This window comes from Terrapene carolina, unplaced genomic scaffold (genome assembly GCF_002925995.2).
Source record: "Terrapene carolina triunguis isolate 2854851 unplaced genomic scaffold, T_m_triunguis-2.0 Scaffold211, whole genome shotgun sequence".
Taxonomy (NCBI): domain Eukaryota; kingdom Metazoa; phylum Chordata; order Testudines; family Emydidae; genus Terrapene; species Terrapene triunguis.
Window position 1 is genome coordinate 22,923,642 of NW_020664562.1, and position 26,360 is coordinate 22,950,001.

At 38.0% G+C, this 26,360-nt stretch overlaps 1 protein-coding gene across 4 annotated transcripts in view; it reads left to right on the top strand.

The window, feature by feature from the left end:
• LOC113404956 (ecotropic viral integration site 5 protein homolog) overlaps positions 1 to 26,360 on the top strand; it is a 134,085-nt gene that overhangs the window by 19,651 nt on the left and 88,074 nt on the right. For 2 of the 4 annotated variants that reach the window (XM_026655880.2, XM_026655882.2), the window contains exons 2-12: positions 2,857 to 3,086; positions 5,957 to 6,146; positions 11,946 to 12,170; positions 14,102 to 14,176; positions 15,124 to 15,249; positions 15,855 to 15,998; positions 17,142 to 17,231; positions 17,337 to 17,434; positions 19,016 to 19,076; positions 22,442 to 22,495; positions 25,862 to 25,894. In XM_026655880.2, the coding sequence (XP_026511665.1) occupies positions 2,938 to 3,086; positions 5,957 to 6,146; positions 11,946 to 12,170; positions 14,102 to 14,176; positions 15,124 to 15,249; positions 15,855 to 15,998; positions 17,142 to 17,231; positions 17,337 to 17,434; positions 19,016 to 19,076; positions 22,442 to 22,495; positions 25,862 to 25,894 (1,245 nt within the window). In that variant the 5' untranslated portion in view covers positions 2,857 to 2,937. Of the gene's footprint in view, positions 1 to 2,856; positions 3,087 to 4,597; positions 4,654 to 5,956; positions 6,147 to 11,945; positions 12,171 to 14,101; positions 14,177 to 15,123; positions 15,250 to 15,854; positions 15,999 to 17,141; positions 17,232 to 17,336; positions 17,435 to 19,015; positions 19,077 to 22,441; positions 22,496 to 25,861; positions 25,895 to 26,360 lie in introns of those variants that run through there. The other 2 variants (XM_026655879.2, XM_026655881.2) reach the window with 2 other exon arrangements.

Sequence of the window (26,360 nt, forward strand, 5' to 3'; positions counted from 1 at the left end):
TGAGACAGTAACATCCCCATTGAATCTTTATTACCCTCATTGTCTCCTGAAATGACCTGGATTTGGAGGCCACAGTATCAGCGGGAAGGAAGAGTCTTGCATACAAAAACTCCTGGTGAACTTACTAGTCAATGTGACTGCAGTACTGATCTGTCTCCCTGCTTGCCTCAGTATCCAAAGATGAGACTGAAGGACTTTCTTCTAATCATCTTTTGATGGAGGTGGATGCTTCTCTGGTAAAGGATATCTCCATGCTTCAAGCATAGGTGTTACGTTGGGCTTCCCTTACCAAGTCCTCTGCGCTAACCAGCCTTTACACCTAAGAAAAGGGCAAGTAAAATCTTTCCCAGTCAAGTTCCATCAGCATCTGCATAGTAGAAGTTTTCATTAAATACATTTATATCCCTTATGGCTCAATTATAAGAGTGTAGCCAATGCAGTGTTGCCTTCCAGAGCCTGAAGACAAACTGCTAGTGCTCTGCTGCTCAGCTTTACCAAGCTGCAACAAAGTGAGAATTTACCAGTCTTGTCAATTTTCCCAGCTGCTACTAGGACCTTATGGCCAGTAATCGTTGAAACTAACAACCAAGTCAATTTCACTCAGCTTTTTCCCCAGCAGCAAAAGTGAGCCTAGGAATCAAAAGACCTTAGGTATGGTGTTGTGTAGCAGAGCTGCTAAAAGGCTCTACATTGGGAGGTGGGGAAGATGGGGATTCCCTTGTAAGAATTTTTACCCCTCACCTTTCCCATAACTGGAGCAGAGGTTTGTTTTTCACCAGATGTTGCTCCTAATTGTTGGAGGACCCAATCTTCTGGATCACTCTTTACTTAATAGGTTTAGTCCTATGGCTTCTGGATATCTAGTCCAGTATTGAAGTGGTTCAGGGAACAAAGGAAAGACTGATAGGAAAAGTTAGCAAACGGAAGTGTGGTGCAAATGAGATCTCTTGGGGGGAGTCAGGGAACACAGTGTAGATGAATAATATAAGGAAGGTAGGGAAGAAAGGAAAAGAGGAAACACCGACAACTGTGTGGGCAAAGACACAATGATCCATTACAGGGAAGAGGCGGAAAGATGGTAGAACAAACACAAGGTTACTTAACTTTATTTTATTAAACACCGAACATGCTAAACAGTGTACAACAGTTAAATTGCAAAGGATGTGGCTTTGAGCACACGAATTCACAGAATTACAATGCCTGTGTAGACAAGAGGGCTTGTCTACATGGAGACACTCAGGAAAATTTATCAGAATGAACTAAAGGTGTGAATTCAAAGTGGATTAGTTTAAACTGCATTAAATCCCTGTGTGGGTGCTGTCATTCAGAATTAAAGTAGCCTTAATTTGGTTTAGCTTAATTCACTTTGGAAGCAATCTTTGCTTTCGATCAGGCTTTTTTCAAATTGTAAAACTTCCCCACTGCACAACTCAATGTATATTGATTTGAAATGTGGTACTTAGCAAAAGAAACATGGTTTATGAAATTGTACAATTTCCCAGTCCAGCCTCCCCAGCCTCTGAGGAAGGGCTGCCTATCAGCTACTGCTAAACCTGAAAATCTGAAGCCTGCCTTAAAACATGTGGCTGTTTGTCATCCAACAGATGAAATGGAAGTTGTCTGTTTAAATTACACTTGAATGAAAGATCTCAATGAGTGGGATGGAAATTTTCCTTGTGGTTCTAATTGTTTGATGTGTTTGCTATAAACTGGTATTATTGGGTAAGCTGTATTTCACATGATTTGTTCATGCCAACCTGTCAATGTGAGGAATTCTACATATGTCAAAATAGGTAGTTTTCGGCAGTGTGACTTCAAGGGAAATTTCTTCTTCAGTCTACTATTCTCCTTGACAGATCTTGACTTGTCAGCCATCTTTGTTCTGCATTTTTCAGATGTGGCCCAAGTTTTCTTCTGGTGGACAACTTGGATAAGGGTTAGGCTTGCCGGTAATCTAGATATTCTCTGGCTGAGGAAGTGGTCCACTGCAGAAAATAGTATAAGCCTCTTGCATTCCTTCAGTGGTAGAGCTTCAAGGAAGTTCTTGGACTAGGCCTCTGATTGTTTTGGATCAGTCTCCTTTGCTTTTTTTCTGAGAAGTCTAGCTCAGGGTTTTCCCAAGTAGTCCTTCTCTAACCCACTTATGGGAGTAGACTTGTGTTGTGTTGTATTCTAGAATCTAGGTTTATTTCAAAATGACTATTTCGTTCCCCACTGTTAGAGATCTCAGGATCATTTTATCTTTGATTTTTAGCTGTGGTTCTTGTTGACTTTTAGCCAAACTTCCAGCCAGTCCCTCTGAGATTGGAGAGGGTACTGAGAGCAAGAGAAAAATTAACATCTGTGGTACTTGCTCATAAATTCCTTCCTGTGCATGTCAGTCCTCAGGTAAAGTTATTGTCAGAGGCATTTTACCTGCTTTACTTGATTTCGGCACTACTATTTTTATCAAGAGATTTTGAGAGGATCTCACTACTTATGTGTCAGAGGTACAAGGTGGTTCTGGATCCAGAGGCACTACACAGAAAAGACTAACCCTGTGGGTATCTTTGGGTAGTTTCCTTGATATCCTTTTGGTGAATCTGCCGCATACTGTATATATTTGTTCTCACATAGCATCTTAACATAATCCCATACCTTTCTCTTGGGCTGCTTCCAACAACTTTGGGAATTCTGGGAAACAGGATAACCTTAAGTCACACTCTTTAGAAGGTGCAAAATACATGACAAACACTTCAGTTTATTTGTAGAATATAACTATCCCACTAAATACCTTTTCCACTGGTTTGAGTGGGCCTGCTGATCAAAATCTACAAAAACAACCTCTGCTATCCCTTTTCCTCTTGTAATTTGCAGGTGGCGACAGACAAGGTTGCAGGAAAGCTGAGTTCTACTCTCTCATGGGTGAAGAACACTGTATCGCATACTGTCAGTCAAATGGCCAGTCAGGTGGCAAGTCCATCTGCCTCATTACACACTACATCCTCCTCTACCACTCTTTCTACTCCAGCACTATCACCATCCTCACCAACACGGTTGAGTCCAGATGATTTAGAATTATTGGCTAAGCTAGAGGAACAGAACAGGTGAGTGGAGGAAATGTGGCTTTCATATTTTGCTCTTGAAATTGTAAAATGAGAACTAAAATAGACTTATTAAAATTATAGCAGAGAGCCCATTAAAAGTGTTTTTCCTGGACCAATATTTGACTCAATTTAAAACTGCTAGCTGCAAGGAAAAGAATGTGCATTTTAAATATTCTTAATCTGAGATTTTAAAAAAGCATCTGCTTTTTCAGAACCTCTACAACATTATTTGTTACCTTTTCTAGCTTTATAGAAATCATTAAACATTGTTTCTAGAATTGTACTAACAACTGATGCTGGAGCCCATGAGATTCTGGGCTACAGTTTAAAGAGGGAGTCTCAAGTCCTGATGCTTTCACCTAACCTGTTCCTTGGTTTGTGATATACTAATGCTGGCTTTTAAACCTATATGAAAGGATGCAGACTTGTGACTCCTGAACAGTCTAGTTTTATCCTTCTCTGCTCATTGGGGGCTTGTCCAGAAAAGCCCCCAATGAGCCTGGATACAAAGATTTTTAAATGGTGATCAGTAGCACCTCAGACCTCTAGTTGTCCAATTATCTGGTTTTAGTCAGGCCTTTTGGTAAACCTTTCTCTAAGCAGTTTATCTCATGAACTGTGAATTATGGTCAGAGGTCCAGACCCTCTGTTACAGTAAAGTTGACATTTTAAGAACATGCTTTTTATTTAATTCCATAAAACAGCACTTGGGGTAAAGACATGGGCATTTAAAGTCTGAATAAATTAATTTAGCAAACAGTTTTCAGACAGCTTTCAAAACTTTCCATAAATGGAATAATCTTATCCGCCTCATATCTTGTTTTTACAGGTTGGATTGGAGTATTTCTCCTTGTCTCTTGAAAACAGGCCATTTTTATTTTAGCTGTAGAGAAGCTTATATACATTTCACTAGAACTCCATTATTGGTTATGACACACTCAATAGGCGATAAGGAGTCCTGTTGCTTATCTTCCTTTAAACAGGTCACCCCAAGCCTGCTTTTTCACATCAGGATTACACTTTTTCAAGGAGAGAGTTGATGCACCTATCTTGGAAGCTGTTGTGTATTGTGTCACAACTCTTTGAATCTGCTACTTTTTTTTAAACTATAACTGCTCTTTGGAAGTAAAGAATTGAACTCTGAACCCAGGAAGCCATACTTGTTTCTGCTCACCAGATAAATTGCCGCTGGTGATATCTTTAAATTCAGATTTCCTTGTCTGTGTGGGAGAGAAACTGGCCTACACATGAAGATGGGGATATAGGTGAATTAAACAGTTCAGGCTATAGTGTAAGAACCCAAAGGAGAAGTGACACAAGGAAACTTAAACTTCCTGCAACCAAATTATATGGTTTTAACCTCTTAAGTTAGCAAAACTATCTACTTTTTATTGAAGGCCTCCTAAGAAATATATTGGAATGGTGCAGTCCAAAGGATCTGTTTGTGGATAGTCAATCATTGATAGGGTTTTACATGAATCTAAGCAGTTTGTGTTCTGTGCTTAGTGACTACTTACAATATAAAGAAACTACATGTTACAAATCTGAGGGCAATGGATTCAGTAAGGTAAGGTTCAAATTATAATAGAAATGTAGTAGAATTTCTTAGAAACTGAGGAAAAATAAAACCTGGATTGTCAAAACCTTAGGTTTTGCAATCTTAAAATGTTTGTTCTGTGCTTTAAAAGTACATATAGGTCTTCTCTCTGATGGTATTTGGAGTCTGATCGTGTTTAGCATGGTGCATGTTGAGAAAAGCAGTTCTGTAGTGGTATGTGGTAGTTTAGGCTTGTAGAGGTTTAAATATGCATTTTTGTGTGTACACAATACAATTGGCTAGTGATTCTGTTCATCTCGGCTTTGAGTTTTTCTTGTGAAAATGAGACTTTTTGTTTCCATTAATTGGGGCTAAATTCAGATTTAAACTTCTGGGACCATTGGGGTTAAAGGCACACACTACTATTTAAACCTTTTGTTCAAAAGCTGAAAATAATAAAACTGCAAAGATCACACTTGTAAGATGTTGCTTTTTATGGATTAAATCACATTCTGATACATGCTTTGTTTACCCAGTATTTAGGATTTTTTTATAAATGCTAATGGGCAGGAGCAGAGAAGGGGAAAGACAATGTAAATATCTGAATTAAATGTTTGTTCTAGCTGAGAACCTGAATGTGTAGGTGCACTGAGATTTATGCACATACATGGTCAATACTGTGCAGAAGTTTATAATTTCCTGAAAAAAATTAACGACTCAGCCTCACCAATATGGTGGTTGGATGCTACTTTTTAGCACAGGGACATCAGAATTTACTTGACTCATGTCTTTGCTTTCATAGCAGCCCCCCTTTCCTACAAATAGAGCCCAGTGCTAAGAGAAAATGGAACATAGTACACAGTCTGCTAGACTTCAAAGTGTAGTCTGATATCTTGCTTCCTACTCAATACCTAGACAGAAGTAAATGGATTTTTTTTTTATTACATGGATGAATCCAAGCTCAATAGTTAGTCTCTCTGTCTGGAGGGGCACAGAGGAATAAGGGCCCAGCTACACTAGAGAGTTTACAGCAGTGCGGCTGCATTAGTGCAGGTGCGCCGGTGTAAGCTCCCTAATGTAGGCACTGTAAGCCAATCGGAGAGAGCTTTCCTGTTGGCTTAACTACAACTGCTCACAGGCTTGGAGTAGTTATGTCACTTCACTTACAATTTTTATTACAAAAACATAGTAAGTAAAACAGTATGAATGAATGGATTTGTTGGATACATTCTATGAAGAGAGGGTGGAAGAGTTGTCTCCTTTGCATCATTATTGATAATCAAATTGTTTAATCTAATATGGTTAGTACTGTAACTAGCTTTGTATGTTGCAGACTGTTGGAGACAGACAGCAAATCCTTGCGTTCAGTAAATGGCTCAAGAAGAAACAGTGGCTCCTCCCTTGTGTCTAGTTCATCAGCTTCTAGCAACCTCAGCCATCTCGAAGAAGACTCCTGGATTCTTTGGGGAAGAATTGTAAATGAATGGGAAGATGTACGCAAAAAGAAAGAAAAGCAAATTAAGGTATTAGTCAGTATTGTAGGACACTTTTGTAGTGCAATGCAACTGGTGCTGTTTGGTTTATTCTCCAATTGGTCTTCCATGTTTTTTGGAAAATAAGTGATAGAAACAAGGGCTGTTGATTAATTGCAGTTAACTCATGCAATTTAATTCAAAAAAGTTAATGGCAATGTTAAACAATAGAATACCAATTGAAACTTATTAAATATTTTTTGATGTTTTTCTACATTTTCAAATATATCGATTTCAATTACAACACAGAATGCAAAGTGTACAGTGCTCACTTTATATTTTGATTACAAATATTTGCACTGTAAAATGATAAACTAAAGAAATAGTATTTTTCAATTCACCTCATACAAGTACTGTAGTGCAATCTCTTTATCATGAAAGTGAAACTTACAAATGTAGTTTTTTGTTACATAACTGCACTCAAAAACAAAACAGTGTAAAACTTTAGAGCTTACAAGTCCACTCAGTCCTATTTCTTGTTCATCCAATTGTGAAGAGAAACAAGTTTGTTTACATTTATGGGAGATAATGCTGCCTACTGCTTAATTACAATGTCGCATGAAAGTGAGAACAGGCGTTCGCATGGCACTGTTGTAGCTGGCGACGCAAGATATTTACGTGCCAGATGCGCTAAAGATTCATATGCCTCTTCGTGCTTCGGCCATCGTTCCAGAGGACATGCTTCCATGCTGATGATGCTCGTTTAAAAAAAAAAAAAAAAAAAAAGCATTAATTAAATTTTGTGACTGAACTCCTTGGGGAGAATTGTATGTTTCCTCCTCTGTTTTACCCGCATTCTGCTATATATTTCATGTTATAGCAGTGTCGGATGATGACCCAATACATGTTGTTCATTTTAAGAACACTTTCACTGCAAATTTGACAAAATGCAAAAGATACCAATGTGAGATTTCTAAAGATAGCTACAGCACTCAACCCAAGATTTAGGAATCTGAAGTGCCTTCCAAAAGCTGAGGGATGAGGTGTGGAGGATGCGTTCAGAAGTCTTAAAAGAACAACACTCCAGTGCAGAAACTGCAGAACCCAAACCACCAAAAAAGAAAATCAACCTTCTGCTGGTGGCATCTGACTCAGATGATGAAAATGAACATGCATCGGTCCACGCTACTTTGGATCGTTATCGAGTAGAACCAGTCATCATGTATGTATGTCCTCTGGAATGGTGGGTGAAGCATCAAGGGACATGTGAACCTTTAGCGCATCTGGCATGTAAATATTTTGCAACTCTGACTACAACAGTGCCATGCAAATGCCTGTTCTCACTTTCAGGTGACACTGTAAACAAGAAGTGGGCAGCATTATCTTCTGCAAATGTAAACAAACTTGTTTGTCTGAGCAATTGGCTGAACAAGAAGTAGGACTGATTGGACTTGTAGGCTCTAAAGTTTTACATTTTTATTTTTGAATGCAGGTTTTTTTTGTACATAATTCTACGTTTGTAAGTTCAACTTTCATGATCATGAGAGATTGCACTACAGTATTTGTATTAAGTGAGTTGAAATACTATTTCTTTTGTTTTTAGTGCAAATATTTGTAATAAAAATAAATACAAAATGAGCACTGTACACTTTGTATTCTGTGTTGTAATTGAAATCAATATCTGAAAATGTAGAAAACATCCAAAAGTATTTAAATAAATGGTGTTCCATTGTTTAACAGTGTGATTAATCACGATTAATTTTTTAATCTCTTGACAGCCCTAATAGAAACTTCTAACTGAATCTTTTCATTCTGAACATCAATCCTATTTATGAGCTAGCAGACTTGTATGCCCCGTCTGTCTTTATGTAATGCCAGATATATTTAGTATGTCCAGAATATCGAACATTTTTAATGAAATCTGCCATTGGAAATGCATTGCAAACTAGGAAAGTTTCCTCAATCTTATTTCTGAAGACAGAATATACTTCATGTTCAGAGCCTATGCTACTTATGTAAGGGCATGTGACAGAGCATCGTTTGTGCAGATGTGGATATTTCAGATCTCACCCAACATCTGTCAAAAAAGACTAGAAAGCCCACCTGTCTGGGGCAAGTAGGAATCTTTTTTCCTGGCAAGTGCAAGCAGTTTTGCAGACTTAAAATTAGGTTTCTAGCACCTTATTGGTGCAAATATAACTTCCAACTATGACCAGCATAAACCAATGCAGTGTTGTCTTCCCAGGGAGAACTGACCAGAGTCTTGTCAGTTTTGCTGCTGCTGTACAGAGCCCTGTGTGCAGTAGTGAAACTGACAAGAATCAGGTCAGTTTTATTCCACTGATGTTTGATCTCTGCTGCACAGCGCTGTGTGCTGGAGCTCTTCAGTGGGGAGGAGAACTCACAGGGGGTCTGTGGGAGGGATAGAATAGCTTGAGATGCCTTACCACTAGTATCCGTGCAGCAGCCAAAAGGACAAGAGGGGAGGAAGAGAGGATGGCTTCCCTCTTTTCTAACAGTCAGAATATTTGGGGGGAAGGAGGGATCTATTAATGTCTGTTTAATAGATAACTGATGCTCAGGGGTCCTTACTTTGTAGGGTTCAGGGAGAGCATCCTTCCCTTTCCCAGTGGCTTGGAGTGGGGTGGGTGGGAGGAAAATAATTTATTAACTAGTCTTTGGTCTGTGACAGTTGGATCTGGCCAGAAATTGATATGGAAGATGGCAATTAGGCTTAGTTCTGCTAGATGTTGAATAACTTCCAAGCCCCATGTAAGTGGTTGGGTGTTTGTGTAAAGTGGGGAGCAGAGATGGAGAGAAATTAAAGAGTGGTGGGGTGTGTGTGTGTGTGTGTGTGTGTGTAATTTCTTTGGTGAGACAGCTGTGAAGAGAGAACATAACATGGAAAATGAGAAAGATTTGAGGTCAGAGAAAAGAAGGAAAAGAGGAAACAGACTGTTTCTGCTCTCACAGCAAAGACAGCTTGTGAAAAGGCACCCATAATAGATCATGGAAAGAAAGTGATTTGAAGTCAAGAGGAGGGAAGACCAGACAAAAGCAAGAGAATGTAGTAAGTAGGGCATCTGAGTAGGATTCAGTGAAAATATTTGCGTGTCACATACTCTAATGTCAAATGGTTTTTGTGGTATTTTCACCAATTATAAAACTAGTCAAAATACTGTTTCTGGGAACATAGTCAACAAATTTAATGAGTGTTAGTGGAATATCTTTTCAATGAGTTTTTTCTTTTGCTGTTTAGCCAGCTCTAGTAGTAAGTTACACTTTTAAAACTAATAAGGTGGATTGACAATTTTACAATTAAATACAGTGTAGAACAGTATGCAACAGCTTCCCATTAATGCCAGTGGGCATGGCTTTGGCTGAAGAGATGTCTTCAGATTTGGCTACAAAGGCTGCCCTTGGGCTTGTAGACTTGGGGAATTTTTTGAAGCTCTGAACATAAACATATGGTAAATTTATTTTTCAGGCAGGTTGATGTATGTTCTATCCTTGGCACTTTCATCCACCTCAAAGCATGGACCTGGAGGTAATTCTGAAAGGTGACCTTAGGGGTTCTACCTTTCGATACCCCTAGCATGCATAAAGAATGATGCTGTGCCTGTTACCAAGTGCAGTATTTTCCTGGCATATAGCCCAGGTACCACTACTGTTTCTTTAGGTGTGTAGGAAGAGTTAATCTTTGTTACCTATGTAGGTATGCTCTACAAGGTAACTTAATTCAGTGGGGATGGGGAGTTAACCCTCCTCTGCCACATTGAGTGTGAGGTGTAGGGGATTGAGGATGGTGCATTGTTGGGAAGCAATACCTGGAGGCAGCTTTTGAGAGTTTAGGGGCACAGTTATCACATGGGAGCAGGGATGGGAGGGCATGTCATAAAGGGCTTTTATGAGTTGATGGGAGCATAGCTGGCTCAGGGAGTTAAAGCTCTGCTCCCTGAATCAGCAAGGGATCATCAGTAGAGCTACTGAGATACTCCTAAAGTGGAGCTCCAGAGGGGCCTTGCTCCCTTAGGGAGATTAAAGGGCTGAGTTCACTGCTATAGAGCTACAGAACAGCTCCTGCTGTAGTGAAGGTTCTTTGTTAATTACATTCCTTTCCTTGTTGACTTCACCAAGAAACTGTGTAATTGTTTTTTAAATTGTTACTTTTTAAACGCTGTCCTTGCCCTTGCAAACTCCCAGAAGAGACAATCCTGAGAATGATTTTATGTATTTGTCTTTTTTTTGACAAATAGAGAGGCAGTCTTCGAAAACTTTAACATGAAGCTAACTTGAAGGTCTTGAAATTAAAAGTACCTACTCAACTTTCATAAGACTTGGACAAATGATAATTGCCAAGACTTATCCCTTAAATTAATAGAGCGTTACCCGCAAGGGTGTTTGAAATAGCATTGTAATGAGGTCCTGGTTTCAACCTTAACTATGGAGAGGTTTCTACTTCTCCATAATTCTTCTTTAATAAACTTACAGCAATGATAGCTACCAGTTTTTTTTCCTTTTTCAGCATTTTGATATTTTCTTAGTGAAAGGATTACTTAAGTAAAAGAAGGTTATCCTGTTTCAAGAACTTACCCAGAACAAATGATTAGATGAAGTGCTAGAAAATGCATAGGAAAGGAACTATGTTGCATTGTTGAGGGAATGGCTCTGTGGTTGGTGGTTGTCCCCATGATTCTTAAACTTCCCGAGCTGTACCTTTTCTTAAAATCTTTATCAAGCAATCAAACCCCTTATCGCTCAGTCTTTCTTGACAGATCTGTAAATACAAGTACAATAATCGAGCACCCTTGGAATGAGACAGAATATATAAGTAAGTTGTTAGGGGCCCCAAGAATCTCTTCCTGGTACACCAATTTATTCAGGAGAGGCTTGTATTGTGTAATAGCTGTCTGTAGCTTTTGAGAGTTTATATATGTCCCATAACATGGAACCAAAAAAAGTCAGAGAACCTGAACATATTACCCTCTTGGTATGCCTTTGTCTCTGAATTCATGTTCAAATAGCTTTAAAAAAATATTTGAAGCACTGACATCAGTGAAATTAAGCAAAAAAATCAAGAATTTCTGGTAGATATTGTCTCTAGCCAAGCAGACCCTTATCTGAATAATATAGGAGTAGGACTTTTGTTGTACCATATTAACATTGTAGCCTAACATGCCTAAAATAATAAGTTTGGCAAATATCACTATTGGCTAATACTATGTAACCATTTTGTTAGTTATTAATTACACATTTCAAATTTTAGCTCATTGGGGATTTATTCCAACCAAAGATTTCTCATTTCTGAATCAAAGGTTACAAATGTAACAAAGGGTGTTGTCTCTTAAAGGCATTTTTTTGTGGAACATTAAAATACTGTAACTGCGTCAGTTAAGTTCTGGTGCATAGTAGCCATGTGGTGGTTGGTGCTTGAAAGTATGTGCAACTGCTTAGATACTCAGAAAATAGGTACCCTGATTTGATAGACCACTGAATGTAATTACTTATCCCCTGAAAATACACTTATAAAGATTTTAGTGTTTAAGTTGCATAGTAATCATATTCCTGGCATCATCTTGGTCAACGCTCCTTTCTTTTGCTACTAAGTGAAAACAAAGCTGAGTTTAGTTGCATCACCATTTAAACACCCATCTCTCAAGCACATATTGTGGACTATGTAATTGTTTGTTTTAGAACATACTTTTCCTTTGTAAACCAACTTAAGTCATGAGAAATTTCCTTCACAAAAGAAATTTAAAATATAATTTCATTGTAGTTTGTTTTAGAAATGTACATATTTATACTGTAGGAAGCATTAATGAGTTTCCTTTCCTTTTTCTTATGCTTTAGGAGCTTGTTCGAAAAGGGATACCCCATCATTTTAGAGCAATAGTTTGGCAGCTTTTATGCACTGCTCAAAGCATGCCAATAAAGGATCAATATTCAGAGCTTTTGAAAATGACTTCTCCTTGTGAAAAACTGATAAGAAGGGACATTGCTAGAACATATCCTGAACATGATTTTTTTAAAGAAAAAGACAGTTTTGGGCAGGAGGTTTTATTTAATGTTATGAAGGTAAGTTAATGATGGTTCTTTTCCAATATTGTATATTCAAACACTGATGGAGGCTTTAAAAATAACATACCCATGTTGCAGCATTTTTAAGAGCCTCTAGTCTTTGGCAATAGAACTTTCAAGGCTGTAACTTAGTATAAAAATTGTTTTACCTCTTGATAGCACAGTTTCAAAGATGGCTTGCAGATATTTGTATGTTTAGCTATAGGAATAACTTCACTTTATCAGCAGTAGAAAACATTTACTTGATTAGCTTAGATTAAGATAAAATCAATACTAAATACTAACAGCATAATGGAAATAGCTTGTGCAGTAAAGCAAAACAAACACACATTGTGACAGTTGGCTAAAACAAGAACTTGAAAATTAGAAGTGCTATTCAATCTTCAGACAATCCTGTTGAGTCTAGGTGTTGTAGCACAAAATGAAGGAAACATCCAGACTGATCTGAGTTTGTTACAGTGCTGAAGAACAAGATGACTTCTAACTTCCGAGTAATATTTTATCCAGAATTTCCTTGCATTTATTAGCTGACTTAACTATTTTGGGGCTTAAATTAGGAAAAAAGATTGTCCAGGCCCCATGCTGAAATCCTTATTCAGCAGAAAAATTGGCCTGCTGCCAAATCCCATAACCCAATAAACCTTAGCTACTCTAAGAGTTAGAGCCAACTGAAAACTCATGAAAATTGTGTCTACCTCTTAACTCCATAGTATTTGCTCCTCAATGAAATCCCCCCACAATAACTGTGCTGCAGACAGGAACTACTCCCTCTGTAGGCCAGGCTCTGTCATGACAGCTGTGGGAATTGGGGGTGACGGGTTGGGAGAGAAGAGGTGATAGTGTTGTGCAGCCTGTTGCCCAGGTTTGCCCTTGTATCTTCCTAAAATTAACAAAATTCCTCTGGTTGAAGACTGCATGCCTCCCTTTCAAAAGGGGGTGACAGAAATAACATGAAATGCTTCTGCTCTAGGGAACATGAAATTGAGCTCAGTCCTCTGAAGCATCATGCTACCACTAGATCATTTGGCCTCTAAATAGAAATTCTGTAGTCTATTAGGAATTCAGAGAAGGAAGGGTACTCTGAAGGCCAGATTTGTTGAAATGTGTACAAGTGCTGTGATCCCGTTAATGCTGCTCCCTTGCTATCATGATCTGTTTCAGGCAAACTAGGGAGAGGAAATCATTCCAGCCATCTGTTGCAACTAGTGGAGTTAAAGGAAAAATGATCAATGTAAACTGGCCTTGAACAGAGCTATCAACAAGGAAACAGCCTGGCAAACATGAAGCTTTGGTCCTTCAACTTTACAAGTAGAATGTCTTAGTTTAGGAGACTTTTTGAAACTGCTCAGAGGACCCTTTTCCCTAACCCACTTGAGGATACAAAACTAATGGCTGAATAAGGGCACAGTTTTGAGTGGCTGTTTCCATATACAATCGATAACTTTACAAATATACTAGATCTGTGGCTGACATAGGAGTCTCACAGTCTTGCTACATTGAGAACCATTAAGGACTTGCTGCTATCTTGAAGTTTAAAAGCCTTTACAGTTTGCATTTAGAAATGTTTGTTTGAATATGGCCAATGTTCAAAATACTCATTCCAAAATGAAAATCTTTCAAACCTTTAATCTGCCCTTGGGAGCTTGCTCTTTAGACGCTGATCCAAAATAGCTTCAGTTGTCAGATGACTGCTCCAACAGTAAGGACCGTGTCTGTTTTATTTCAGAGGTTAACCACTCAAGTATTGTGTTCATTTTAAGCACAAGTCACTTTGCTTGGCATTTTAAGCTTCTGCCTACTGAAAGGGTTGGATAAAAGTTGACCGTTACCTTTAGCAGTTAAAAACAAAAGCAGAAAAACAGCAACCAGTGTGGAAATAAGTGTTTTAATTGTTGCTTTTCAAAATCTTAAAGATTTTTATCTTCTAGGCTTATTCTTTAGTGGATCGTGAGGTTGGATACTGTCAAGGAAGTGCTTTTATAGTTGGGCTGCTGCTTATGCAGGTAAACAGAGTATTATCTCAAATGTGTAGAACCTCTGATGTTTTACTAGAATGCAGAACACTGCATAGTACCATGTGATGGGATTCTTTTTTCTGTATATTTCCTTTTCCATAATTTCTTTATCATAGTGGACTGCTAGATACTTCACTAGTCAAGGACATTTAAAGTTATTTTACAGAGTCAAATTAGTTTTTTGCTCTGTTTCTGTCCTTCCCAAGAAGCATCTCCTATAAGGAGTGACCTTTCTCAATGGAGGGGGAATACTTATTTCTCAAACTGTTTTCAAAAGTTACTTCAGTGTTACCCTAGCTCTTACTCATTTCAACTTTAGCGGCCTTAATTGCTGAGTGATCACAAAGTGTCACTTGAATTAATAACGTGCCAAACTTCAGAGCTGTCTCTTTATTTCACACTTAGAGAATTAGTGCTCTAGATTAGAATAGGCTTTTTAAATTCCAAGGCCAGAAGGGACCATTGTGATTACCTAGTCTGACCTCCTGTATTAGTCCTAGAACATCTCCAAAATAATTCCTAGAGCATATCTTTTAGAAAAACTTCCAGTCTTGATTTTAAAAATAATCAATGATGGATAAACCACTGTAACCTTTGGTAAATTGTTTCACTAGTTAATTACTCTCACTGTTTAAAAATGTATGCCTTATTTCCAATCAGGATTTGTCTACTTCAACTTCCAGCCATTGGATCGTATTTATCTTTCTCTACTAAATTGATGAGCCTATTATATATTTGTTCCCTATGTAGATTCTCTTAGGTTCATGCTGTCAGAACAGGGACGTGCATTTACTTTGAATAACTCCAGCATGAATCCTAAATTAGCCAGTGTACTTCTGGGTAAACCATAAGTGGTTACAAGTCCCTTGGGGAAAAAAAATTGGCATGTCTTGGCTTGTGTCCATAAGTTTTCATTGTGCCTTTGTCTAATATAGATGCCAGAAGAGGAAGCATTTTGTGTGTTTGTCAAATTAATGCAAGATTATAGACTTCGAGAACTCTTTAAACCAAGTATGGCTGAGCTGGGCCTTTGTATGTACCAGTTTGAATACATGATACAGGTAACTGTAAAAGCTGTTAAATATATAGTATCTTACATAGTTAATTATTTATTAGCCTACTTCTGTTGTATACTTCAAAATATTTTTTTCAGATATTGGGCAAAACATTTGCTTATAAGCAGATTAAAACTGCAAGAGGAACTCCTACTGCATGAGCTGAGGAGGAGGGGGAGAGCTACTCTTTTTTTTCCCCAAAGAATATTATTTAGGGCCATAGGAATGGCCAAAGCTGATCAGACTATCTATCCATTTGCTCATGTAGTCTCTCTGATAATGGGTCGTACCAGTGCTTCAGAGGAAGATGAAAGAAATCCTATAAGATACCATGTAATATGCCTGCTATCTGCTTCTTTACTTCAGTCATGCAGTGGTTGGCTTGTATAAATCCTCATGTTCGAGTACCCCTTATTTTTAATCTTTTTTTTCTAATGTAATTGTATGTAATCTGTATAAATGCCTAAACCTTTTTTGTATCCTACAAACTCTTGGCCTTGCATTTTTCATTGAATGTTAATGATTTCCTCCTCCCCCCCCCCCCTTAACTGAAACTGTAAGAGGTGGCATTAGCTCTTGTTTAATATGTACTTTCTGATCCTCTCTCCCAGGAGCAACTACCAGAGCTTTATGTGCACTTTCAGTCTCAGAGTTTCCATACTTCTATGTATGCTTCATCATGGTTTTTAACTATCTTTCTTACAACTTTTCCACTACCAATTGCAACAAGAATATTTGATATCTTTATGTCTGAGGTAAGCAAATATTGGTAATACATTCACCACTCCAACAAGAGCTATTAAATGCTGTCAGTTAGGTAGTTGTATAAATTCTACTTTTCTGGGGGGTCTTGCACGCAGATTTGAAAGTAAGCATGTTTTTATCTCGTTTTGTTAGGGAACCAGTCTTTCTCTGTATGCATTTTGTGAAGAAAAAGCTAATCTATTTTGGATGAACTTATACCACAGAGTAAGAAGTGTTAAAGGAGCGGGGCGGGGAAAGCAATGAAACGTTGACCACGTCTGACCATGCTCTGGATGAAATGGGCAGCACTAGTTTGTAGTAGATAGATGTTCACCTCACAGCTAGAACATCAGACTCTTTAGTAAAGGAATGGAGTTCAATGGGCAGAAATGCTGCATTCTGGTCAAAGTTGAGAGAGCTTGAGGAGGATATAGAGGAGGCAGAGGAAATGCTGGAAGGCAGCAGCTGCCTGGTGATTATCTAACCTGCAGATAAATAAGTTATTTTGCAGGACTGTCAATCTGGCACTTCTCACAAATTCAAAATAAAAACATTAAGCTTCATAGGCTTCAGTTTGTAACATTTTTTCACATTAAATGTTGCTTCTCCAAACTCACAACTTTTAGCGCCATTAGGTGCCAATGCACATCTTATCGTCCTACATCAAGAGTGTTTTCAATACTGTAAACGTGTCTCACATTCCTTTGTAGCTACAAAGGACTATTTAAATAGCTACTTGAATTATTTCAGAAATGGTGTACTACAACTAACATTTCTTTCCTGAGAGAGAGGTGCACTGTTTTTACCAAATAGTTCATATAAGACTTTATTAAAGGTTGCACATGTATAGTATCCTTTATGTGAATGGGCTTACTTCACCAGCCACTGAAAGGCTGTCACTTCTGAGATGCGTATGGTAGCTTTTTGGCAGTGTTTAATCCTCACTGCATAAATTTAGGGTGAGGTGAAGAGTGCAAGACAGACTGTAACTTAAATGGGATTTTAAGAAGGCCTATTGTCATGACTTACTCTGGGATTTGGCCAGGATGCTGGGCCAGCTTCCTACCCCACTATGTAAGCTGGTTATTGTTCTGCCTTAAGGAATTGCTGCAATTTATTTATTTATTTTTTTTAAAAAAAACTTCTGTTTCCAGGGTTTAGAAATAGTATTTCGAGTAGGTTTAGCAGTTCTTCAGATGAACCAAGCAGAATTAATGCAACTTGACATGGAAGGGATGTTACAGGTAAACTAAATTTACAATCAAGTATTAAATGCAAGCTCATTTGAAAGCCATGAATATATGTATTTGCCAATACTAATTACTTATATTCTCTGAATTGCCTTTTAGCACTTTCAAAAGGTCATTCCACATCAGTTTGACAGTGGCCCAGACAAACTAATCCAAGCATCTTACCAAGTCAAATACAATGCAAAAAAGATGAAAAAGTAGGTGCTGCATTTTGAAAAAATACTATACTGTTCTCTTGCTTTGTGAATCCGTAAAGATATTTGCCCAGTATTTTAGTTTGGGCTTTCCCTGTTAAGTAGTTCTAATATTGTATATTGCCCTAAATATATTAGTTCCAGCACATAACATGTATAAAGTTTTATCAGCATAGTAATTCTTCTAAAACTAGTAATCACTACTTTTTGCTGATTACAGTAACTAAAATGATGTCTCAGAGGAAAAATAAACAATCTAAAATACTTTTTGAAAAGCTGCACGATCCTCATAAATTACACTGACTTTTGTAAACTGAGCATATAAACTAAAATATAAAAAACAGTTTGAAAAATATTAATTACAGTCTTGGATTCATACTTATGACTTGGATTTTCTAGAGGTGAAGAATCCATTCGCACAACAATGAGGACTGCTTGTATGATCAAGATGAGTGCTGTTTGTAATCTGAACAGTTGTAACTTTTTACTGCTGGTTGAGAGCTCAGTACTACTGTCATGGTTATAAGGCTAGCTTCACCTCTGTCCCCTTTCTGATCTCTGAGTGCACCCCCCTCAGGTCTTGTGTATCATGCCTCTACCTATCCTGAAGTGGAATTGTGCAATTGTCCCATTCTGAGACTGGACCCTGTGTCCACATTTCTTACTCTGCAAGGCCAAATGAGTTTGCGCACCTGTGGTTCTTCCCTTTTGGGGAATCACTGGTGATCAGTGGTGTACAGTGATCAGATGGCCTTCTTAAAAACCAAAGTATTGTTTATTTTGCAGTAGGAGCAAAGGCATTTAGAGAGGATTTTAAAACGGTCTATATTTATCTGTCCTACCTAAAGTCCTATCATCCCTTTATGGTAACATAGGCATGCCTAACTTCTTCAGACATCCTCCTGAGGATGTCGTCTCAGTTTGGTACCCCCGAAACCTGCCAGAGTTCCTTTGTCCTTCTTTGTTTATGAGCCTTTTCCTCTCATGATCCAACCATTTTTGTAGATTGGCTGGAGAGGAGGCAAAATAATTAAAGCAATAGATCTGGCATTGTCCCGTCTTTCTATTGAGGTAACTCAGTGTATTTATAAATCAACATCCCAATAACCAAGCCAATGTACAGTAGTAATAAATTACAGGGCAGCTCAGACTCCAACTACAAAAATACAAATGAGTTCTAATTTTAAAAAAAAAGTCAAATTTCTGTACAATGCAAGATCATGAAAACCGTTCAATGGTCCGTTTCCTGGGGTATTAAGTAGGCTTGAGCTCTTTAGGGAACTTGCCCAAAGCCCATTTAAATCAGTGAGTCTATCCATTGAATTCAGTGGGTTTTGGATTAGGTGCCAGATACTTAGATGCTTTCATTTACTTAGGGATGCCCTATAATTTTTTTTTTTCCAGATAGTTTACTATAAGGAAAAACATACAGGCAACTCTCAAGCAGTTATATTAAACAAAGGAAATGTCAATCATTCATTGGCATGTAAATTTTTCTGCTGTTGCTTATTGGGCATATCCATATGCCAGGCAGTAAATCAATTGTAATATTTCTAATAGATTTTTACCATTTTTTATTTTTAGGTTAGAAAAGGAATACACTACAATAAAAACTAAAGAAATGGAAGAACAAGTTGAAATTAAAGTAAGCATGAAGCAGTAGTGTAAATGTCTCTGTGAAGAGCAGTTGGCTTGGGGGGTGGGATATTAGTCTGATCTGGGATATCCGCAATGGTGGATTTCATGAGCTACTAGAATGACAATAGTTGTACTTGGGCTGTGGGTTCAAAGAGGAAGTTTGTAATGTACTCCGTCCCTTCATTGAAGTTCTGATGGAAATAGATACATTATATAGAAAATCATGAACAAGAAAAGTATAGAAATGATGTGAAATGCTGCTTTTTTGGTAATTAAAGCATGGCTACAAATAAGTTTGTAACATGCTGATCTAGGTGTGGGTTTCCCACAGAGGATCTTCTGAAAAAATAAATGTAAATGATAGGGAAGAAGCTTAACCCTCATTTAAAATTTCTTTTGACATGTTTGAGCAATGCATCATCTGCTGGCAAGACATTGCATTTCTTGTGCATTGAGGCGTGAGATCAGAAGCAAAATATTGGCAAATTTTTACTGATAGTTTTCATCCTTGAGTATCCGGAATTAACATATATAACATTTAAAAAAGAACCTTAAAGTTCAGTTCTGCTCTGAAAAGTCTTTTCAAATGTGGCACCTTATTACTAACTGACCAGCTTCCTATGTGTATTCATTTATTGTATCTACTTGCTTTAGTGACAAAAACAAGCTTTTGCTGTTTTTGTACTCTTAGCCTTATTGGCTGTACAGTTTGAGCTAGATTCCCCTTCATGGGTGTCAATATACTCATTTCCAGTCATGGGTCGTCACAAATCCTTGTCTCATTTCCCACTAGCTTCTCTATCCAGCTACATATGCCACAAAGCATACAGAATCTATACATTGTTTCATTGCTTGTCACTAATTTAGCAACACATAGTTGGTGAAGATGTTTTTAAAACATCAGAAGATACTTTGCAATGTTGCAATCTTCTGATGGTTGGATTTAAAAAGTAATATGAACATCATTATGCAAAAAGGAAATCAAATCTTTAGTCTTGCCAAGATCAAATATTTACATTCAGTTCATTAGGTGAATGTTAAAACCAATGACAAAATAAAAATTTTAAACTTCCCTTTAGTAGTGTTTCTGAGGTCCTTTGCTTGGATATAGGTTTGGGTTTGATCCATCTCCCCCCATCCACTAAAAGCTGTGTGAAAATGAGATCCACATCTTTGGCTCTAAAAACAACTCCTTCCCAGATCCTGTTAGGGGAGAATCCCAGTGGTGATGGGGAGATGTCATGGGGTATGCAACAAATTTTGCTAACCTGGGTTATGCTAGGATATTCAGGATTAAATATTGAAACTGTTTCAGATTGCTTCACAATCTTAATCTATTCTTAGTAATGTTAATTTATTTTAACATCTGTTAGGGTAATATGGCCTTTCTGTAAAAGAACAAAAGGCTGAACATGAATAAACAGCTCTGATATTTATAAAAAAGGGCATCTTTTAAAAAGTTTTCACTTCTGTGGTAGGCATCCATCCTGCTGCTTCCAGCAAAACTCCTGGTTTATTTTTTTATTTTATTTTTTTTGGCGGGGGGGAGGGAGGGAAGGAGAAGAGGTGAAACTCCCATTTGTTGGTATTCTTTATTGCAGTAATCTATTGAATCCCTTCTTCCTGATGTCTGTATTGTATTCACTGCAGACTTCATTCTCACTGCAGGCACACATGCCGCAGATGCTGGTTGTGCATTCAGTGTGTAAGCAGACACGATGCTGCTCCATTTCTAAAATTAACTACTTAATACTCTTAACAATCATTTGCACATACCAGTAAAACATATAAACAAAATAATTGTTAGTTTGACAAAGCAGTAAGTCCAGTTGAGCTATCTAAAACTCCGATCTAAATCAGACCGGTTACAGGTTTATATGAGAAAACAAAATACATACCAAGATATTTCCCTCTCAGGGACTTATAACCGTTTGGGGGGAGTAAATTAAAGGAGCAGCTGGTCTTGACACTAAAGGACTGGAAGTTGGGAGATCTGGGTTCTAATTCCAGTTCTGTCAGACTCTTGCAGTCTTTGCTAGTCACTTCCCTTTTTGTGCCTGTTTATCTGAAAAAATGGGGGTTCTTGCCTTCTGCACATGGGTATTGTGTGGAAGTAATTAATGTTCTGAAAACATATTGAGACCTTTTTATAAAAAGCACTGATGAAATGCGAAGTTGTTATAAAATTTTGGCCTACGTTTTCAAAAGTTACTAGAGATTGAGAGTATCTGTTTTTGGGCACAGAACTTTAGATTTTTTTATAGGAGTCTGACTTTGAGAGGGTGGATGCTCAGTGTTTGAGTCACTATATCTAAACACTTCTGAAAATTTAGGCCTGCTTCCCCGTTATGCCCGAAGAGATTTGGCAATAGTACATTAATTAAAAGAATACAGTGAACAAACCTTTGGGATTCTCCATATACTAACTATAATCTTTAGCACCACTATGAATGTGAAGATCGTTTAGTTACTCTAAACTTGACTTTATCCTGTGCAGCTTTGAACAAAGGGGTAAATACATGCTTAACTTGTATGCCGTTAATTATCATGATTGTATGTGTAAGTGGCCATTGAAAGCCCCACATCTGCTTCACACACAGTTGTGGCAACTGCATGAACAAACTATGTTCTTGTGCATATGCAGAAAGTTTAGAAGAGCCATTATAGACTATTTTCTTAAACTGGTGAAATCCCCTCTACAGCTAAAGCTGGGACTAGTAGTTTTCTGGATGGGACCTGCAAGAAATGTTCTCCCCCATTTCCCCCCCCCCCCCCACACACACTCTCTCTCTCTCTCCCTCTCCCTCTCCCTCCCTCCCTCCCTCCCTCCCTCCAAGTGATGGGAATATTTTCACTTTTGGGACTAAGGAAAATATTTTTTAGGATAACACGAACTTTCTTGAATTCCAGCTAGCTAGTTTTCAGTTTACAATTTCAGCTAGCTGAATTGTATAATCAATTTTATAAAGCTAATGTTGCTTACCATGGAAGCTTGAACAGCCTTCTCTCTTAAATGTTATGTAGGCAGGTCCTGTGGCTTACAGCTTGTCTAATACTTAATACCCTTTGTTAGAAAGCAAAGTTGAGACCAAATTTGCAATCTTTAACAACTCCAGTTTCCATATTTTCTATGACATGCTAATTCAGATAAAGGGGTGTGTGTGAAAGGGAGGTTTGTTACGGCTGCTTTCTCTACTCATTTATAATGTGTTTCATAGGTGCTGAATAGTGTGGATTTATTTATTTTTATTTGTTTTTTTATTTTAAGAAATTGTTTAAACTTGTTTGAGTTTCTGGTGTCACTTGATTATCTGTCTGTTTAGTACATATCCTCCCACATGCACACTTAAAACTATCTTGCTACTTTTACAGAGATTACGAACAGAAAACCGACTCTTAAAACAGCGCATTGAAACACTAGAAAAAGTGAGTATATGAGTGACTGGATTTAGCCTGCATCTTTACTACATAATTGCCACAAACTTGAATACATGAAATACCTCATAACTGTAACTGGTTTATAAATTTTTGTGCACTATTCTGCAGTATTTGTCTATTTAGCTGAATAGTATGGCAATAATAATGATGATATGGATGCTGCTTACAAATGCAGTGTTCCTTAAAACTTGTATCTTAGGGTTGTACTAAATGGATAGAATTGCATATAATTTAAAAATCCCAACTTCATCTCTGTGGAATTGCATTCCCTGCATCAGAAGGATCTCAGTACACGTAGTTTGGGGGGATTCTTAACTATCCAAAGTCCTAAGTTTCTAGCCACTGCAGGTGAGGGCTGAATGAAGAGCCAGCAAATGCTCAATATGAGCTAGTAAAAAGAGGATAGAGATGAATGCGGGTTCCACCAGTCTCTGTTCTTTCAAAAGTCTAATAGTCTGTTTCAGCACTCCCAGTCTAATTCAGTCTGGGAAGCCTGATGCCTGGTACTCTGGCCTCTTGCATGGATCTGTATTACACTAGAAAATTGGGTCAGAGGCAGGAAAGGCTTGGGTATGCTTTCAGATCGATCTAAACGTCTTAGACGTCTTTAACCCTTGGACTTTAGTACAACTCTGTGGATTTCATTTTATTTTTTGGAAGCGCATCAGATTATAAAAGTAAACCGGTATTGATGTATTGTCAAAATACAGGCACTGCTCATGGATAATCTCTCTGTCCATATCCTGAAATCATAATTCTGGTTGTAAATTTGTATCTCCGATCTGGTGGCAGGTTTAGAAATGTAAGTGGGGTTTTTTTTTTTTTTCTTGTAACTTGCAATATTAAATTGTTCACTTCCCAGATTAAATCAGAACCTTGTGTAGAGCACATAGCAGGCTTTGTGCACTAGTAATTTCCTGGGGCTTTGCATGCCCCCCAGAGACATAATCCATTTCAAATGGTAAATCGATATGACAGTTCCTTTAACAGGTGTTGTATCAAATTCTAATTTGTTACAGCAATAAAGAACATTAACTTGCAAGAAACCACACTATAAATAAGAGTGCAACATTCACGAAGCAAAAAATTGGGCAGGAAAATATTGTTTGAAGAAAAGACGTTGGGAATGTTTCTACTTTTAGTGTTGATAATATACTGGCAAAACTTGCCTGAAAAGAACAAGGAGTCTGGTGGCACCTTAAAGACTAACAGATTTATTTAGGCATAAGCTTTCATGGGTAAAAAACCCACTTCTTCAGCTGTATGGAGTGAAAATTACAGATGCAGGCATAAATATACTGACACATGAAGAGGGGAGTTACCTTACAAGTGGAGAACCAGTGTTAACAAGGCCAATTCAGTCAGGGTGGATGTGGTCCACTCCCAGTAATTGATGAGGAGGTGTCAACAGGGCCGCCCAGAGGATTCAGGGGGCCTGGGGCAAAGCGGGGGAGCTGCGGCACTTGTACTCATTCGGCGGCTGTCCAGGTCTTTGGCGGCGGGGGGCCCTTCAGTTGTTCTGCGTCTTTGGCAGCACTGAAGGGCCCCCCGCCACCGAAATGCCGCCGAAGACCTGGAGCGACTGAAGGGCCCCCTGCTGCCAAAATGCCGCTGAAGAACCAGACCGCTGCCGGGCCAGGGCTCGCAGGGCACCTGCGGGGCCTGGGGCAAATTGCCCCACTTGGGCCCCCTCTCCAACCCGGGCGGCCCTGGGTGTCAATACCAAGAGAGGGAAAATGCCACCGGACTCCTCATTGTTTTTGTGGATACAGACTAACTGGCTACCCCTCCTACATGAAAAGAGAAGCCTATTTTTGAGACTGCTAGAGGCTGATTGCTACGAGTCACTCAGTAGTGAATTTCCATTATTAAATATTGCAGTTTTACAAATAAAAGGGGGGGGAGGGATAGCTCAGTGGTTTGAGCATTGGCCTGCTAAACCCAGGGTTGTGAGTTCAATCCTTGAGGGGGCCACTTAGGGATCTGGGGCAAAATCAGTACTTGGTCCTGCTAGTGAAGGCAGGAGGCTGGACTCAATGACCTTTCAAGGTCTCTTCCAGTTCTAGGAGATAGGACATCTCCATTTATTAAAATAAATCTTTCAAAGGAATTTGAATCTAAGTTTATAGAAGGCTTTGTTTTTAATATACTCAATCAAACATGAGAGCATTTGGTAATTGTGTACTTCAAGCAAAAGTTGCAGCATTTCATCTTCAGGGTATTCCAATATTAGTGGTTGCTCTTAAGTGTCTTTTTCATTTTTTTTTAACAATTCTATTAGTTTAGGAGTGATTCCCTATTAATAGGGAAATAGCTGTACAGCAGCAATATATTGCAAACAAATAGGAATGTTAAGTGCACCTGTTGTGAGGAAAAAGATGCTTTTCCTTCTCAAAAAAACTCTAATAGTCATAATATAGATGACTTAATTGTGACTTCATGAGGAACATTTGAACCTAATTTAAACAGCTAAGTGACCAGCTTAATATAGATAAGAACTAAATTCTCTTTAATGTGACTGAACTTTCTTTTGATAGTTTAACAATATATTTTGTCTGGAAGTAGTAATTTGTATGGGGGAAGTATACTTTGTTGCAGGGAATCTGAAAAACATAGAAGTGCATTAGAAGAGAATAGACTTGAAACTGCACGTGCCTGAAAGATTCAGTGGGTTCTTTGGCTAAGCTGAACTGCTTTGGATAGAATGCTTGTCAGAGTACTTAGATATCTAGGAAAACTTTTCTGTTGTCGAACTTGAGCAAGGTGTGTTTGCTAGAATGTACTAATGCAAACTCCTAAACCTGTTTTAGAATAAGTCATTGGCTCTTCATGCCTGACATTTTGCATCATTTAACTTTCTTGCTTTTACCTCTTGGGAGTCTTGATATTGCATGAATGCCTCAACGTTTAGCGGAGTTTTAAATATGATTAGATTATGCCTTTCTTTCATGGTATAACCATGGGTCAAGTACTTTACATTCCTGTTCATATTCAGAATATTTCAGATAGTGCATTACTATCTAGTGTAAATGACTAAACAAAAAATGGTTCACATCAAAATACCCAGTCTCTTCTAGGTGAGTTTTAAATTCTTAGTCTGGCTTTGAGTACCTCCTTACATTGACTGCTAAGATGGAATGCTATAGATTGATACAGAAGGTAATCATTGCAGTGACTTTCAAACATAAATTGTATTAATTTGTATGAAAAGTCAGTCCTGAAAGATTACTGTTTGTATGGAAAATGGGTAGAATTTGACATTCATTCTTGGATCTTAATTTGTCACTCTTACCTCTCCTCTGTTTTTGTTTTTCTTTTCCCTTATATTCCTGTCTAAATTTTTCCTTTTTGTAGGAAAGTGCTTCCTTGGCAGATAGATTGATACAGGTATAGTCCTTAAGTATTTTACCTTATACCTCCCCTCCCACCCTCAAAATGGAAAACACTGTATTTAATGCATGGATAGTTCCATGCATTTATTTTGAAATGTAACCCTACCTACTTAATTTGGACATAAAATATTTAGCTAATTCTTCATTAGAATTTTGTTTATTTTTAGATGCTAAAAATAGACCAATTTGACATCTGCACGTTGTCATATTTTTCTAACATGAATTTTGTAATCCATGGATTCTGTGGCATTGTATTAACACTTACCCTTAAACTGAACGCTGAAAACTCTTAGCAAACCGGTGCATGTATAACAGAGTAACATTGCATGAACTGAATTTTATTGAATGCAAGTACACAACTGAACTTGCTAAAAGATGGTAAGCTTTAATTTCACAAATTAGAGCAGTACTAAACTGCTACATTTTACTAAATTGTTATCAATTGTAACTAAGTTCTATGC